Raw genomic sequence first — 18,482 nt, 5'->3', positions numbered from 1 at the left:
AGCTGCAGCCTCTCAGATCCACCTTAAATCTGCAGTGGACTCGGTGCAGGGGTCAGTGGGCGCAGCCAATGCCAATCAAGTTTACAACCACCAGCTCGGGCGGGGGGGGGCGGTGGTGCGGCGGGGGGGGGGGGGGGAGAGAGGGAGAGAGAAGAGAGAGGGGAGACTTCAACTTCTCCCTTCACTTGCACACATCACACGCGCACACGCAAACACACGTACGCACGCACACAAAGGGAAGGAGGGGGCCGAGGGACCGGCGCTCCGCGGCCGGGGAACATGTTTGCAAACGCTTCTCTCCGAGCTCCCTGGACGCTCCGGGACGCGGGAAGCGCGGCCCGACCCGAGCGCCATGATGGTGGCTGCGGTTCGCAGCCCGTGTTCTGGAGGGGGAGCCGCAAATGATGCAATCCCCCGGCCGGCTCCAGAACCGCGCTCTCTCCTCCCGGCCTTTTTCTTAACGTTCCTTCCAGAGGCGCGTCAAAGTTTCGCGCCCAAACACGGATAAGGGTTTTGTGGGTTGGGTTTTTTTTTTAATTTATTTTTTTTTAATCTTTTTAAGATTTTCTCTTTTTCTGGTTCCTGCCTCTGCTCGGAGTCCCCATGTATGACAAGTCGGGGACTTTGGATGAAGGCCCGAGGGACTCGAGACTTGAGTTTTACGTGGAAAAAAAGTGCACTTTCGGTTCTCTGGGATCCGCTTGTGGCTGACCCCACCCTGTCCCAACCCCACGCGAGGGAAACGAGGGAGGTGACCCCAGAGGTTTCCAAGCGGGATCCTGGGCCCCTTCCCACCCTCAACGTCGTTTGCAAGTTTTTTTTTTTTTCCTTATTTTTTTAGCCAGGAAGGAGGGGGTAGCAGGCATAGGGTGTGGCTCAGGTGAAAGATGGCAAAGGGAGAAGAATCCGTACCCCTGAAAAACAGATCAGGGATCCTGAGTGAACTTCTAAACAAAACACCTTTTAGTCCAGAGCGCCGCAGGAGTAACCGTATCTTGTGGCGGTGATGGTGCAATGGCGAAGGCAGAGTTCCCTGCCTCCTAGCAAAGGTCGCTCGGTGCGGCCAGGGCGGTGGGCACACGGTGGCCTCAGAGGCCCACTGCCCGCCCCCTCCCACTCGTGAATGGCCGTGGCCCCCTAACCCATCACAATCCCCCCACCTCCCCAAGTCCATTCTCCCCAGTCCCTTCCCTGCCGGGGTGTGCGGCTCTCAACAGCCAAGGATGCCCTGGTGGGGGGCACTCTGCCCCGCAGAGTGAGGAGCAGGGACGATGCCCGAGAGCGGCAGTGGGTCCCCACAGCCCCGCGCGCTTCGGTGACCGTCCCTCGGCCGCCGGCAAGCCGGGAAGGCTTTCGAAATGCGCGGGGCTGCGGATCATTGGAGCCCTGCGGTAGGGGTGGGAGCAGCCTGCTGCTCTGGAGGGTCCCCGAACTCCGGGAAGTTGGTCCCTTCGGACAAGTCCCCCTCCTCCCCCAGAGCTCAGTGGGCGGCGGGGTGTCCTCCGAGGAGGCCCTCCGTGGCGGTTTTCTCCCGGGTGGAAGGTTTCTGAGGAGTGATCCAGCCCGGCTGCGCGGACAGAGGCGCGGCCGCTCTCTGCGGCCTGCGGGCGCCCGGGGCGCGGGAACTGCGCGCAGCCGCCCTGGCGGTGCGGGACTCGCAAGGAGCCGGCGACATTAGAGACTTTGGGTCCCGAGGCGCCAGCCAGCCGCACCAGGCAGTTACCACAGCGAGCGGGCGGGATCGGGGCTGCGGGACAGTTGGGGAGACGACCCCGCCGTGGCCAGGGCGGTGGGCTAGCGGGTGACTAACGCCGGCGGCCGCAAACCCGCAGTCGGACTTTCGCGGCGGGCGCAGGAGTCCGGGTCCCGGGAAAAGGGGCTCTTTGAGCCGTCAGATTGTACGTGGAGGCTTGACACAGATATTCAGAGGATGGAGGACACAGTGACTTGGGCGGGGTGGGGGGGTGCGTTCCTATGGACGTGCCTGGCGCAGACAGCATCCACCTCTTCCCGGCCCAGCGTTCCTAAAATGCAATCTCTCAAAATTCACATTGAAAAAAAAAATAGATCTATATAGATATGTGTATGAAAGCCAAAATGAAGTCCGTGCAGCAAAAGTGATGTGTTCTCCCATTTTAAATTGATTTTCTGACTTCTGGTCCTCCTGCAAGTCACCCTTTATATTATGTTTTAAAACCACAAAAACACCTTTAGTCTTTAATTAAAATAATACCTACTTGAGGGACTTGGCCCAGCGTCCAAAAGACCTCTTTTCCCATCCGGCACAGGAAGAAAAACCAACTCTTGCTTTATTTTTAAAGAAGAAAGAAGGAAAGAGAGAAAGAAAGAAAAAGAAACCTCATAGTCCAAAATGCTAGAACTACCCTGTTTATAATCCCCTTTGGGTGTGGTGATATAAATGGTAGTACTAAGACGAATAATTTAACCCAAATTCAGCTTTTTTTTTTCACAATTTACCTATAAATTCTCTTGTAATTTACTTTACACCTTAACCACATTTTACAAGTAGCAATGTGATATTTTGAGTATTTTGATAAATCTAGCTTTTAAATGCCCTGCCTCTGTATTTTTTTTTTTAATATGCACCTTTGCTGAGCAGATTATGAGGACAGAAGACTGTTTTAGTATTTTAACAATCTTTCTGGACGTGTTAACTGTGAAATGAATATTCAGAAATTGAGGAATTTGTGTATGACTAATTTCCTTGGGCCAACCAGTGTGGAAAAGCATGGATCTTAAGGACTTACATGTCTCTGCGTTGTGGACTGGATGGGTAGGTTGGGGTCTGGACATTGATTTGGTTTCCTCACACCACTTCAAAAGTGTAAACAGAGAATCTAGAGAGGTCGTTCTATCACTTTCATTTTCGGGACTGCAGATGTGTGAGCAGACTAAGCGTGGGTAAGGATCCCCCCCCCCTTGGTTCTCACACTCCTATCCTAGAAAACATAAATATTTTAACCAAATGGGGTCTGTTGACAGTCTTGCATGAAAATGTGGCTTTTCCTCTTTCCACTTAAGTTTTGTCTACCCTGTACAGGACTAAATGAAAATGGCCACTAAGTATATTCAGACAGCCCCCCCCCAACACACACAATACCCAAATCATCTATCTGACTGAAATGTAGGCCTAAATTTTCCAGATGTTTGTCAGTTCACATTGTATTTGTGTAGCTATCAGGAGCATGCCCGGCTGAATACCTCAAGCTCAGTAAAGCACATGACAGCTGCACTCAGTGAGTAACTACGCAAGTTTTCTTTATTGATTGCTTGATGTGTAACAATAATTGGCATCTTTTTCACACATTACAAAAATTATACTTGGCTCAGTATGCAACCTTTTAAGCATAGCCATATTTAACAAAAGGGGGAAGGAGGACTAGTCTACCCAATACAGCATTTACAAATGCACAAAACATGCCACTTTGGCTTGTATTTTGTCTAGATTAAAAAAAAAATCTTTTTAACATAAATAAGTTAGTATAATTTTCAGTGTCTTTACAGAGTTATATACACAGGCACACTTCAAAGGTTTTCTCATACACAGGCAATGAAACACTGTTTAAAGATGTAGTATCCATTTCACTTATTCTACAAGTGTGCTTTTTCTAAAAAGCATACTCCTTTTTTTCCTTTAAAAACAACACTTTCCTTGGGGGGGGGCAAATTAACAAGTAAGGTGAGAAAATTTGAATTAAAAATTATTTCATTATTTGTGTAAAGTTACAGACTTATAAAAATATCTAGGGATTTAGGATTATTTTCACTGTCTACACAGCTCAAGTGAAAAGAAAACTAAGAAAATTTCTCAGCAAATCTGATGTGAGATGGTCAATTCTAAGAATTCACAATTCCCTATCATGCACCCCATATTTTTGCCCAGTATTACCTGGAGTGCTTATTGCTAAACAATTAACAGGTAAATTCCCATTTTAAGGAAGAAGAAAAAAAATAGTTTTTTTTTTTCTTTTAAGCCATTTGTTGTTGTGTTAACAGAATTTTCAGAACTCGGAAATGTGAATAAGTTTCATGTAAAAATAAATAGCAACTATCTGTAGCAATTTTTCAAACTTTGATTATTTTAAAAATGAAAGATCAAGTCTTGCTGAAAGGGGCACTACATCTTTAAAGAAAGCATTCAAACCCTTCCCCCCCGACCCGAGCTGCTTCTCTTGATGCAAGTCAAATATTTTTCTCCTTGCTACAAAGTGAAGCAAGTTCTTCACACCCTCACAGGACCCCATGCCGATTCCTCAGCCCCACCCTACCCTCCCATCCCTAATGTTTATGTGCTACAAAGTAAAAGATAAAAACTATATACACAGGTAGTACAATGAAGCAAATAAGGAAAAACCTAATTGCGCAATGCTACATCCAATGCTTTTAGAGGCAGATGGTTTAAGGGTGCCTAAATTTTAGTGTTATTATGTTTTTCTTTCTCAGTGCTTATACAGGATGTCCATTCCATGGAGTCAGCGATATGTATTTAAAATTTTTCATGTATATCTTCCTTGCTTCATAAAGCAGTGATGTATCTAATAAACAAGGAAACATTCTTAATTCTGCAAAAGAAACAAAAGAATTAGGGAGAAAACACTAGAGTAACATTGCCAAAGTACAGGAATTAATTTTGTTACTATCTTAGTTAACAAATTCTTAAATGATGGATAAATATAGGCACTAAAGGTCTGATGACTACAGCCATCTCTAACACTGTCTTCACTGGATTTCTGTTCTGTTCTGTGTGGTGTTAAGAGTCATGGATCTTAACAAGTGGGCAATTTTGTGAAGCCCTCCCATGCCCCCGGGGACATTTGGAAATGTGCAGGGACTTTCTGATTGTCACAGCTTTAGGAAGATTGCTAGTGGCATCTGGTGGGAGAGGCCAGAGATAATGCCAAACACTCTAAAAATCTACAGGATGCCCTACCACAGCAAAGAATAATCTGGCCCAAAATGTCAACAGTGCAGAGGTTGAGAAACTAACTCACTCTACAGAATCTGGGTCAAAGAGGATGAGAAAGAAAAGACATTCAGGGACCATAACACTTCAGAGTAGCTTAAATTCTTAAGCTTGAAAATACCTGGAAATGCAATTCTAAAAGCATCACCTCCCATCCCAGAAAAAGTCTATGGTTTTAAAATTGTAATTTCTCAATCATATGCAGAATACTTACATGAATGCTTTTGACTAGGACCTTATGGCTGCTTCGCTAATAAATATCTCTTTCTTAGAATGAGACAGGTAAAAATCCAGGAGGTTTATCTGAAGAGCTAGGCCATAACCCTCACAAACCAACTAAAGCTAGAGGTGTGATGGACATTTAGAAAGAACTTCTATCCTATTTTCCCACTTACGAGAGGGTATAATATGGAAAGTGGTTCTCATGTACCATTTTCTAACCGCTCTAAAAAAAAAATGCTAGGTTTTAGAAGTATATTATGACATTATAATTTACAAACATAACAAACTGGAGCCTGAAATTATCTCTATATTACTAAATTTTTAAAAAATTTCTATAAATGAGGACCTGAAGAGTTATTAACTGTTAAGACCTCTTTATATGCTGGGTTATGAGTGGGCTCTGGAAATAGCCCTGTCTTTGTTTGTAAGGAATTTATAAACTATTAATATGTGTAGTCAGATTATGAATAGTCAATCTATGTAAATTTAGGGGCTGGGTTACTCTAATTAGGTAATCAGGGTGATGAAATTTTGATACATTAAAAAAAAAAAACAAAAAAACTGAGGAGGTGCTGGACCTGCTCAGTGTCCCAACATCTATGATCATCCATTTCCCCTATAAACAACCAAACCATCCTCTTTCAGCAAATTAGCATAGACTGCTGATGTGTTGGATGATTGCTTCCTCTGGCTGCTCGGTTAACTTCTGCTTTGTAACCTCAGGGTTAAAATCAGAAAATCTGTGGGAGAGTTAGTACTTCTGAACTTTCCATTCTAGTTTTTTTTTTTTTTTTTTTTTTTTGTAGCATGAAGTTCCCTTCTCTCTCTCCAAAACTTAATCAGCATACAAGGAAAGTCACTTAGTAAAAATAATAAAAAGAATGCAGGTCACAGAGGCCCTATTCACACTCCTAACCAATGTGCACAATGAGTACCTAGGTTTCCTCTTAAATTTTTAAATGTAATTAAATATTTTCAGTTTTTTAAATTAATGGTTCAAAATGGGTTATTGGCCTAATATAAACATCTAAGAAATGGATTCTCATGAAGAGTGTGGGTGCCTCAGTTCGTGTTTAAATGGGGGAAGAAAATTACCACTCCTGGACCAAGTTTTGGTGGGATTCCTAAGGATATGACCTTCCTTATCCTTTGGGGCCTTGGTGACAAGTCCCAACTTGCTTGGGACACTAGTTCTGGCTCCATTTTAAGGCAAAAATCTTGGGACACAAACACTGCATTACAGTTCCCTCCCCCCTCCCTCCCACCCCCAAGTGATTCTAGCCTTCACACTGTTAATTTTTTGACCTAAGAAAATAATTCCTCCTGGCAGGGAGCTAATCTGCCAGCAGTCCTGGGGTCTGCAGGCCCCCCAGGGAGCGCAGCCCAGCTGGGGTGTCAGCTTCGTGCTCTTCCTCATTAACCCACCGGAGCTGTTTACGTCTGGTGTCTTCGAAGGCCGGGCTTCTTGGGCGTCTGCTCCACAGTGCCAGCGTTCGGGGAACCGTCTGAAACATTTTCTTCTGTTCTGTTGGCCCTTTTGTTTTGCGAAGAAGAATCTAAGAGGGGGCAAGGGAAAAAAATTTTAAAAGAACACACACACACAAACCATCTTTATTAGCGAGAACAATGGCTGACAAGAAGTTGGCCCGAGAGTCAAGGGATAAAACTACCCACCACCTCCACCCACGACCCCTGGACCCGGCATCCCCGGTAGCTCTCCGAGGACACAAAATGAGGTTGTTTCCACTAACAGAAGGAGAATTCTACGCCCCGCAGCTCTCTTTCTCCCCCTAACCAAGGAGGAGGCACTTGGTAAACACCCCAACTTTTGTCACATACCTACAAGCTGGCTAGAGGGGAGGAACCGCGATGTGTTAGGCCGGGGAAGTTATCAGATCTTACTATCTCCGGCTTCTGACTGCAAAATCATAAACAGGCCGAGCAGTCGGCTAGGGGGGTTATTTCCAATCTAAGCTTCGCACAGGCTCGATCTCCCAGAGCTGAAGCAGAAGAGACGCTGGGGAAATCCAACTCGACTAGGGGTCTGGCAAAAAGGACGCCACAGAGACAGACAGGCAAGACATTTCACGCTCTCCAGAGAGCCCTTACCATCTGCTGCAGGTCGCTTCCTCATCCCCGGGCACTGCTCCGCTAACCCCGCCGGGCTGTCTGATGGGTCAGGCATTTGGTCCACCAAACGCCGGTCCTCGGAGTTCGCCTGAGACCCAATTAAAGGCACCGCCTGGCGGCTCCCGCTGACATCCTGGCTCTCCTGCGCCGGCACCTTGCAGGCGCCCTTGGGGGGGCGCGGGGGTCTGTAGTAGAACTCCGGCAAGCTGCCCTTCTCCACCTCCTGCCACTCGTATCTGCCCTCCAGGGGCTTGTGATTCTTAAAGTCGAAGTTCCACTTGCGCTGACTCGCTTCTTCCATGTCTCGGCAGTGCTTCTCCAAGTCCCGGGTGAGCTCTTCGTGATTGACCGGGCCGAAGAGGTTTCTGCAGGCGGAAGGCTTGGGGTGCTCCGCTTGTCTGGCGTCCATCCGCTCCAGGCTCGGACTCCCGTTAGACACTCTCACGTTTGACATCTTTCTCCCCGGGCGGGTGTGGACCGCCGCCTCGGCTCGCGCTCTCCGGAGGAGGAGGGGGGGAGGGAATAATAGTAATAACGATAACAATAAAAATGGAAATAAACAACAAAACCGAACAAAAGCGAAAACGGCCCCGGCCGCAGCGCGAACCCCTGCGGGAAGTTCGGCGACGGCACCCGGAGAGTCAAGTGGAGCAGAGGAGGGCGGGCGAGCGAGCGAGCGACCGCCCGAGCCGCCGGAGCGCGCAGGTCTAAGGGGAGAGAGAGCGCAGAGACGCCCCGGCCGCCGCGCAGCTCGAAGCTCAGTGATCAAGTGTACAGGAGGGCGGGGAAGGGAGGGGAGGAGGCGGGAGGAGGTGGCGAGCGGTCGGGAGTGCAGGCTGGGGCGAGCCCGTGGGTCCCGCGAACGCAGCCCCTCTCCAAACCTTGCCGCCGCGCGAGCCTCGGAGTCGCGAGTGAGTCAGGATAAGGGATGATGGGGGAGGTTAAAAAAAAAAAAAAGCAACACCCTGAAAGCGCGAGCCCTCCCCCCCGTTGTTTTTTTTTTTTTTTTTTTTTTTTTTAGTTGCCCAATATGGCGGTGGAAGGGAGGCTGACGAAGAAGAAGATGATTGACACAGCAAGTCTATTTAAACAGAGGAGGAGCTCCATTGGCCTCGGCGCCGGGAGCCGCTCCGCCCAGGCTGGCGAGCGCGCGCTTAAGGTGGCCCCCGGGGCGCGGCGCCGCCGCCTCTCCGCGCTCCCGAGGGCGCGCCGCCTCCCCGTAGCGCCGCCAGGACGTCGGCTGGTCGCGTGACTGCTCGGAGGTGTACGGCTGCCAACAAACCTGCTCTGGCTGGCCCCGGAGAAATTAAAAAATAAGACAAACAAACTAGCCAAACGGCCGGAGAGCCGGGGAGGGGCCTGCGCGGCGGCCAGGCGGGGACCTGGGGATCGAGGTCCCCGGGGCGCTGCGGAGCTGCGCTGGCAGGCGCGCTCCCGATCGCGACCTCCGGGTCTTCGCCCGCGAAACCCGGGGCCTTGGGCCGGGGCGGGGGGGGGGGGGGGGGTAGCTCCGAGATCGCTGGCGGCTTGTTAGCAGCCTCCGTGGCTACTTCAGCCTGCCTTCGCCGAGGTGGAGATGCGGGAGGGGGTGCGGGAGACCCGGGAAACCTTGGCCCAGCGCCTGGGAACCCCCCTTGGCACGGTACTTAGCTGGGGTGCGGGAATCGGCCGCTTAGCCTGACCTCAGAAGCTAGGCTAGGACAAGCCTGGGCCTTCAGGAACCGGCCAGGACTGACGGCTCTTATCAGGGTGTTCCTGAATCCAAGCACTCCCAACCTAAGGCTCTCCAGATTGAAATTTCAATCTCCCAAGCCTCTTCACCTGCTTTGTAGCCATCCCAGACGCTAAATTTTGAAAAAACCAGGTACACCCGGCTCTGATTTTCTCAGTTCCCGACACAGTGAAGGCCGTTGCCATAGTCTGCCTGTGGGAACCCTTCTTTATACTTTTCAATTCTTTCCCGGGCTGAAGCAGTTTCCTCCACCTGAGTCCAGGCGCCAACTACAACAGTTCTTTCCTTCCTCCCCATTTTTTCTCCCACCAGGCCGCTGCTCCCTACTCACTCAGAACAATATTCAAATGCCAGCCAATGCTTTTAGAGAGCTGCAGGCTTTTAAGGGGTGGAAGCACTTCCCTGAGGATCTAAGTGTAGCAGCAAGTGATCACGCCATTACTGACACCCAGTAATACCTTTTGGGTGTTTTCTTTGCTCCTTTGTAACGTTACATTTCTCCATCATTGTTGACCACGGTGACAGAATGAGGCCTGTCACGGCTCAGAGTTCAATGGGATTTCATGGGCTTTACCCAGTAGTATTCCCAACAGTCTTGGTTGGCGCTAAACATAATAACTTTTATTGGAAATTAAATTTGTTTTAGTTTTCATACGCGCCCATCCCCTAGGTGAGACTGAATCTTGACTTGTTTTCTTAGCCACATCTTGTCTGCCAGGTTTGGGGGGGTGGGGGGCGTGCGTGCACGAGCGCCTGCCTCACCTCCTAAATTCAGAATGTAACAGTCGAGGAGGCCCTTTGCGACCTTGCGGTTTTACCTCTTTTTTACCAATGAGGAAATTGAGACTCAGGTTTCCTGTCTGGGGACTTCCATTCAGCTGGTGGCAGAACCAGGACTAGATGCAGGTCTCCTCGCGTTCTCAGGCTGGTTCCTTTTCTCTCCCTCTCCTTCCTGGTGGTCGCAGCGTTCCGGGTTTTGTCTGGATTTGCGTGGATTGCAGTCTGTAGGTCTTTCTCTTCGTCCAGGGATCCAAAATGGTTCTTTCCAGGCCTGGGCTGCCTGCAGATGTTTCCTTGATGCCACTGTTGGTTAATGCAGCTGTCCCTGGCCTGTGGCATCTACTACATCAACTGAAATACAGATTCCAAAAAGATGGGTGTTGCTCAGAGAGCGGTGAAGAGGGCAGCATTGACGGTGGAGTTCAAAGCCAGGCCTTCTGAGCTGACGCAGGAGAGGGTTCAGCTGGGATCGAGGTGGGACTGGCATCTCCTGTGGTGTTTTGAGATGGTTTTGCACTGTACTGATCAGGCTGGCCTTGAACCCTGGGCCTCTGCCTCAGCTTCCCAAGTAGCTAGGGATGCTGGGCTTGACACCATCCTTCCTCAGCAAGGCAAGATGGTCAGGAATCCAGTGTGTGTGTGTGTGTGTGTGTGTATGTGTCAAAAGACCTTGTAGGAGGAGTCAGCTCTCTAGCTGACCTACACACACACACTGTAATAATTGAAATTTTATTATTGTACAAGCCGTGACAGTGTGCACGCGTGTGCGCAGCCGTGGAGTTGTTTCCTCCCTTCACCTTTACAAGGGTTCTGCAGAGCAAGCTCAGGTTGGCAGGCCCCTGTGGCACAGGTCTTACCCATTGAACCATCTCACCAGTCCCCCAGCTGTTTCCCCTGACATTTAACATCCCTGCGTGATTCACTGAACCTCGGGAGCGGGCACAGTACAATTTGGGTGAGCCTTCTGTCCACAATATATATCCATCCTTGACACCGAAACCATAAATTCTAAATTGCTGAAGATCCCAGCACTGTGGAGGTAAAGGCAAGAAGACCGGGAGTTTGGACATCCTCAACGACGCAGAGAGTTCAAGGCCATCCTGAGCTATGGGAGACCAGGACTCAAAATTAAACTAAACTAGAATATAATTGGTGGACTGCCAGGAGCAACTCTGTGTGTGTGTGTGAACTACAGATCTTACGTAAAACAGAAAAATTACAACTCACTACAGAAGTTTGTTTTATTCATCACCGTAATATCCGTACAGAAGCAGAAACTTCATGCTTCTGTCCCTGCACAGCCGGCATCTTTCAGCCTTCTGTAGGAGCACCATTTTGTTGGGCTGTTACTCCCACACGTAAAGCAGCGCGGGCCACTCCACCTTAAGAAGTCTGGCTGCCAGCAGAAAGGCTGAGCTTAGCCGACCTCACTACGGATCTAAAGTGTTTTGTTTACAATCAAGGCACCCAAGATCGTAAGGCAAATACCGAGAAGGCAGGCGTCTACAGTAGTAGCAGCGAAGCGTAAAGAAAAAAAAAATACTATGGAGTCATGAAGGAAGAGGCGGAGGGCAGAGCGCAGTCCCTTGTAGAAAGTTAGGGACCTGCGGAAAAGTAAAGCAGGGAGAAAGTTTTCACACGGGTAGAATGAAGTGCCACAGCACACTGCCCTTCAGCGGGGCTTGCTTCTCCACCCCCCCCCCCCGCCCCCCAGTCCTTTGTGAAGTGTGGTCATCTTTTCCACTCCGGGTGCTGTTTTGCTTAGCGCTGAGAAGTGTCACTTATCCCCACCCCTCCCCACCGGGCTCTGAGACTTTGAGGAGTTTAGCGAAAGAGGCGAAAACCAAAACAATTTAGAACACCTGTGTGGAAGCTAAGTGTCCCGAAGGGGTGGCTAGCGAGCAGCTCCCAGCAGCCCCGCGCCAAGGTGCGAGCCTCTCACAGGGCAGTTATGAGCCCCAACTGGGTCTGTGCAGAACAGTCTCTCGTCGCCCTCCCACCGCAAACCCAGACAAGACAGCTTTCACTCAACATCACCAATCCTTCAACTGCCTTCTTCTTAGAGCTGGGAGCTCCGTGCCCTGCTTCTGACACTTCTAGTTCAACCTAACAAACATTTACTGGGCTCCTCTGGTTAACGTGCTGTTTCTGGATCGCTTGCTTTCGTCGCCCCCACCCCCACCCCACCCCGGTCCTGAAACTCACAGCTTAAGCTGCTTTGGCAGGCCTCCTTTCTTGCTTCTGCTCCTCCCCCGTGAGTGCTCCGGTTATGGTGAGAGGTGTACCTCCCTACCCAACTGTTGTTCTTGTCTGCCTCTTCGCGTTAGGGGAGTTGTTTTGGTTTTCTTTGGCTGGGCTTTTGTTGTTGTTGCTTGTTTATTTGTTTGTTTGTTTTTCAGAGTGTTTCATTGTGTAATCTAAGCTGGCCTTGAATATGCTGCAATCTTCCTGCCTCACCTTCTGTGTTACAGGGTTGAACTGCCACATAGCTTGCTTGCTTCACACATTTATTGGCTTCTCCAAAAAGGAGGCATTATCCTAGGTACTGGAGATATAGAACTGAAGAGTTTCAAGTTAGGATGAAGCTTACATTCTAGTAAGAAAAGGGGAGGGGGCAGAAGATAACCAAGAAGTGAGTAAAATGCATGTGAAGGTGAAAGTGTTAGAACATGGACGGGGGCGGACAGGGAAAGTGGCCGCGTTCCACAGAGGCCTGAGGACCTGAGAAAACAGGCATGCCAAGTACCTGAGAAGAGAGTATGTCCCAGTAACAAGAGCAGGTGCAAAAGCTCGGGGTGGGACCTTGCAGGATGCACTCAAGGACACCTGTGTTGTGGACAAGGCAAGTCGAGGGGAGAGTGTGGACAGGACCATCCGCTCACACTGGACCGTGTGGCCTCAGAATAGAGCTGTTCACAAGTGATGGGGAAGACACCAGGACCTCAGGAGGGAGATGTAGCAGGGTGCTATGACCTTACCACACGTGTGAGGATATTCCCAAGGCATCTGTTTCAGCATTGTGGGGGATTAAGAGATGGATAAGTCAGTTCCTGCCTGGGTGGAGCATATGCCCTTGGCGGGGAGACCGCCACATACATGGGAACTAGAGAATGGAAGCAAAACACGGACAAAGAAGATCCAATGAAGAGCTGATGTGTGCACTAGGGTCTTGAAGGATGAGAAAGATGTGGGCTAGCGAGATATCTCGACTTGTTAAGAGTGCTCACCTCCACTCTCCGAAACTCACGTGATGGAAGGAGAGAGCCAATTCCTCCAAGTTGTCACAGGCGTGCCACACACATACACACAAATCAATAAACAAGTATTAAATAAATAAATGTCATTACAAAAACATTCAAAGAAAAATGTCAGCTCCCTATGGTGCAACATGCCTACAACCCCATTGGGAGGTAGAGGCAGGAGGATCAAGAGTTCAAGGCCAGCCTTAACTACTTAAATGGTTTGAGGCCAGGCCAGCCTGAGTTGTGTGAAATTCTGTCTCAGGGGGAAGAGGCTGGATGTCGTGGCGCACATATGAAATCAGGGCACCTGGGAGGTGGAGGCAGGAAGATCAGTTTAAGGGCAGTCTTGATTATACAGAGAGAGCTGGAGGCCAGTCCACATTATATCAGATCCCATCTCAAAAAATCAAGAAAAGAAAGAAAATGCTGATAAAATTACAAGCATTTACCAGGAGGAAGGGAATAGGGGTGTGATATCAGACAGTCACAGGCTATGGAAGGCAAGCGAGAACAAAATCTGTCTTGAGTATTCAATGGTGGGGGCAGCTGGGACTTTTGGTGAAGAGAATGATGTGACTGCGGTCCAAACCTGTCCCCTAAATGAGAGCAAGCCTGGGCCTGGGCCTGGGCCTGTGCTAGGGTCTTGAGGTTTGGGTTTATCAGACAAACTCATCTCCTGAGGCTGAAACCACCGGTCATCCAAGAAACACTGTCAAAGGATGGAGCTAAGCAAAAAGCTGGGTGGACAGTGCCCTTGTAGAATGAATCCAGAGGGAATGGGGAGACAGTGCTAAGGGCAGGAAGAAGGCAGAGAGGCCCTGAGACAGAGGAGGAGCGTTTGGAGCCGGGCTGAAAGCAGCCTGGCATGATCTCCTGAGCCTCAAAGGCGTGGCTGCACTTGCTTTCTGATGCCTCCAGCCTTGGCTGTGCACAGGGAAGTAACTGTTAAGGGGCTCTCAGTGTCTTGGACAATGAGATCTTTGTCTTCGGAAGTGGAGTCTGACAGCAGAGCAGAGGTTGGGTGTGACCAGCCTGGAGAGGCAACGTGGGGAGGTAGTTTGGGAGGCTGCTGCACTCCCAGTCAGCGCATCGTGGTGAGTGAGGGACTGATAAGGTGATGTGGACTCGGGATGAGAAGGACCCTTTTGAGAACACTATCTTCAGCCCGTGTGCGATGGAGATGCTGATAAAAGTCTGTCTTCGGAGTGTCAGAGGAGAAGAAAAAGGACACGTGAAGAAGGTCAGAGAGCAGAGGGCGTGGTGGTGGAGACCTGACTCCCGCACCTGCGAGCTTACCACTCTGCAGCTAGTTCCTGAGACACAGTTCTGTGTTAATACAACAGTTACCCATCTTTTGCTCCAAACTACTGTGTTTGTGGGTGTCTGTTTGTGGAACTGGCCGGCTGTGATTAACACGGTATTTTCTGTATCTGAAGCAGTTTCTTCTGGCTTTGTCACAACTGAGGATGTGAAGGCCACAATCCTGACGAAGATACTGTGACCATCTCATGCACATGAAACTCAGAGATGGAGGACTAAGTGTTGCAAAGGCTTTCAGACCTCTTCTGGAGGTGACTGCAGAGTGTATTTTAGAAAAGGCAATGACTTGGTGGGTTTGCACTTTGTACCCCCTCCCCCAGGCTTCGTTAATTTAATTCACAGGGAACTAGTCATGGAAAGAAGGTTCTGGAGCTGGGAGATGGTAGCACATTGGGTAGAAGTGCTGCCTTTCAGGCCTAATGGCCTGAGTTCAGTCTCAGTTAATGCACATAAAGGTAGAAAGACAGAGCCAACTCCACAGAGCTGCCCTCTGACCTTACATCCATCCATCCTGTCTTATGTGCCCATACACACATCACACATGCACACACAAATAATTAATTCTTTAAAGTTCTGGGGAAACTTGGGATTCAGATCCTTAGAGAAAGTGGAATCTTTGGAAGAAAGCTAGATTCATGAAGAGGTTATCGGGGTGTGGTGGCTCATGCTTGTAAATCTAGTACCGGGTTGGGGTTAGGGATGAAGCAGGAGGAATGCCCACAAGTTTGAGCCCAGCCTGGGCTACATAGTGAGTTATAGGCCTGTTTGAGATTACAGAGTGAGACCCTGTCTCAAAAAAGCAAAACTAAAGGGGCTGGAGAGTTAACTCAGTGGTTAAGAGCACTTGTTCTTACAGAGGACCCAGGTTCAATTGCAAGCAACCACATAGCAGCTCATAACGTTTGACAAAATCTTAAACGTTTGATTTTACCAGGGAGTCATATGCTGGGGTGAAAGCCTGCCAGAGAAGCACCCAGCTGACCTTCCTCCACAGCCAAAGGGCCCCCTCCAAAGGGCCTGCTCCTTCTCCACACTGTCTCAAAAAGAGCCCTCAAACTGAGTGTCCCTCTCATATATGTCCTGTACACCCCTCTATCCATCCTCCTGACTTCTTCTTACTCTGACTTCCTCTTACAGCTGAAGCCAGTCTTTGAAAAAATAATCAGTGAAGGCTTCTTTGGGGCCTTGTACATTAGTAAATGATTCAGACCTCTTTCCCAATTCTTCAACCTTGTCCCAAGCATTTAAAGATGCTAAATGACAAATCACCAAGGTGTACCATCAAATTCAAGTTGCCTTTGTAATTCAATATGTTGCCCTTCACCTAACAACTCATGTTGGAAAATATTAATACAACTGTCCCTATTTAGTTTTTCTATGGCCCTAGCTTTCTTTTTTCTCCATGCTCACCACTATAATTGAGGACCAGCTTCCAATATTGCTGTTGCCAAATCTTTCCAGTCTTGGGAATAATTCTGTTCTGAGTTGCCCATGAATTTAATATCTGCTTCACAAAGGGTGAAAACATTCCATATAAAACAATAAATTTTCTTAAATCTCCTCAAATCCAGTACATCTATAGGATTCCATTTAACTTCTTCATAACCTTGGGAGTTCCTATCATATCTTAGTAGGTCTTGTATAATAACTGGATAAACTAAGGTTGGTTTTCTAATAACCATGGGCCACCTTTTTCAGTTTCATTGTGTGATGGTGTGGTAGGTTCTTATCTAAATTCCTCTGTCTGTGTCTGAGTATTTTCCTCATTTTTTTTTTATAAGTCTCTCTAATTTTTCTTCTAAGGCTTGTTTCTTATCAATCCACTTTTCATATTTTTCTTTTTCCTGTATCGCTAAAGTTTTGTTCTTTGAGAGGGTATAGAAAGCCACTATAGCTATTAAGAATAAAATATGAAATACCAATAATCATAATTGGTATTGGGCCAATTTCAGTTATGTCATTTAGCTTTTCATTTTCTGCTTCTATTTTCAAGCTATTTAAAGAAGCACTGTACAGGGTCCTAATTAATGCCTAGTATTATGGTATTTCCCATCCTTAACTCTCTCCTTGAGAATTTCCCAGGTGACTTACCAAATCTGATGGCTCATCCACAGCTAGCATGATTTCTCTGTCTTTGTGGTCATGCCACAAGATAGAGCACCAAATGTTGTTTTAATAAAAATTTCTAACATTTGATTTTAACAATAAAGACTCGGGAGCCAGATGCTGGGATGAGAGCCTGCTAGCTTAGAGAGGCAGAGAAAACATCCAGCTGGCCTTCCTCCTCAGCTGATGTAAAAAACAAAAACAAACAAACAAACCTCAAACTGAATGTCCCTTCCTTTTACTTCCTGTGCAACTCTCTCCATCCTCTTGACTTTTGCTTACTCTCCTACGTTCACTCCCTGTCAACTAGCTGCTTGTTTAGCCTCTTCACCTAGGGTGAATTTTATTTAATTCCAGCAGAAAGCTTTTGGATTAAAGGTGTGTGTGTGCTAGGGCTGACACATACCACAACTAGAAACAGGTTTTTCCAGTAAACAACACGATCTCTGGGGTCACAGTGTGTTATGATAAAGGTATAACTTGGGGAGCCTTTTCTATTTACCTCCTCTAGCTTCCAAAGAATAACACAGAGTCCTATTAGATTCATTAATAAGCTTTAGGTTCTTTAACTGGGCAAATACTGATCTATTCTAACCCCCTTTCCTAGTCTGGCTACTTCCCAGCCACACATCCTGAATTACTTGCCATATTGGTCCTGCCTTGGCTGTTTTTGCTCCATCAGGTCATTCCTCATGGCCTTTTTTTTTTTTTTTTTACCTGTTCTTTGTTCTCCCTCTTTATCTGGTGGTCCCTCCTGGAGACCCCAAGACTGGGAATGGAAGTCTCACCTGTTCTCTCTCAACCAGCTATAGGTTCTCCAGCTTCTTTAATAACCAATCAGAGATAACTGGGAAACAATGTTTCCACAGCATTGATCAGTGAACATGATAGTGCCCACATCTGGACTGCAACCAGATTTCCAGGCACAGAAATCAGCATCTGAATACACAGTGCCCCAGACCAACCCCAACAACAGTGTGATCAAATACCCTGGAACACACAACCACCTCTAACTCTAGCGTCAAGGGACCCTATGTCTTCTTAGATACCAGACATGAGTGTGATACACTACATACATGAAGGCAAAGCCGTCATACACAGAAAATTAAATAAATACAAACATGAATACAAAAGTGATTTAAATATGGTTAAGGTCAGGGTTTTTTTTAATTGGCCATTTTTAGTTAAAGAAAAAGTACTTTCAAGGAAAATGTGGTCAACAAAAGCAAGCTGAGAAGTATTGTCAGTGTCCTATGACTAGGAACAAACATAAAAACATGAGTTCACAACCATGAACATAATTTACTTTTCACATCTTCAAGTGAAAGACAGAATTTAGAATACAGGCATTCTTGCCACCAACCCATTTTTTTCAACTACATTCTATTCTTCACATTAAGAAAATATGGAGAAAATCTCCCATGATCCTAACCTTGATTTTCAGTTTATTCAAACTTACACCTAAATTAAAAACAACAAAAACAAAACAAACCAAAAAACAAAAAACAAAACCCAACAACAAAACCTGGAAACTCCCCCACTTTCTGTTTCTGATCCGTCTCTCTGAATAATCATTTACATGATTATTTGTTCATTTCTTTATTCATTAAATTTTTAATGAGCCCTTAGCAGATGCCAGACTCTCTGGGCACACAGCAGAGAACAAAAGTAACCAAAGTCCCTGCTGTCATGGAATGGTGTTTACACTCAAGTGTGGAAGCCTCACAATACACAAATAAATAAGCGTAATGCGTCATGTTGTTCTGAGTGCCAAAAAAGACAAATAGACTAGTTAAGGGAGGGAAAGGGGGAAGAGAGAGGGAGGGAGGGAGAGGGAGAGAGGAATGAAGGCCCATGCTGCATCAACAGGAAAGGGTTCTTCAATAAAATGGCATCCGAGTGGAACCCTGAATGGGGGAGGGCACAGACCATGAAGTTCCTGTGTTCCAGGCAGAGGAAATAGCAA

At 47.6% G+C, this 18,482-nt stretch overlaps 1 protein-coding gene across 1 annotated transcript; it reads right to left on the bottom strand.

Moving 5' to 3' along the window:
- Positions 1 to 3,254: 3,254 nt before the first annotated feature.
- Cdkn1b (cyclin dependent kinase inhibitor 1B) lies at positions 3,255 to 8,321 on the bottom strand. The gene is made up of 3 exons (XM_021641339.2): positions 7,316 to 8,321; positions 6,632 to 6,762; positions 3,255 to 4,583 (listed from the first exon to the last, which is right to left on the bottom strand). The coding sequence occupies exons 1-2, from the start codon at positions 7,788 to 7,790 to the stop codon at positions 6,641 to 6,643; spliced, it is 597 nt and encodes a 198-aa protein (XP_021497014.1). The 5' UTR covers positions 7,791 to 8,321; the 3' UTR covers positions 3,255 to 4,583; positions 6,632 to 6,640.
- Between the last annotated feature and the right edge of the window lie 10,161 nt (positions 8,322 to 18,482).

The sequence above is a fragment of the Meriones unguiculatus genome, chromosome 5 (genome assembly GCF_030254825.1).
Source record: "Meriones unguiculatus strain TT.TT164.6M chromosome 5, Bangor_MerUng_6.1, whole genome shotgun sequence".
Classification (NCBI taxonomy): domain Eukaryota; kingdom Metazoa; phylum Chordata; class Mammalia; order Rodentia; family Muridae; genus Meriones; species Meriones unguiculatus.
This window is presented reverse-complemented; position numbering and strand designations above follow the sequence as displayed.

What these genes read in the sequence shown, in the direction of transcription:
- Cdkn1b (XM_021641339.2), bottom strand. Translation starts at nt 7,790, where the DNA reads ATGTCAAACGTGAGAGTGTCTAACGGGAGTCCGAGCCTGGAGCGGATG. An exon ending in GAAGCGACCTGCAGCAGATG is followed by an intron (nt 6,763 to 7,315) that starts GTAAGGGCTCTC and finishes GCCCCCTCTTAG; the next exon opens with ATTCTTCTTCGCAAAACAAA.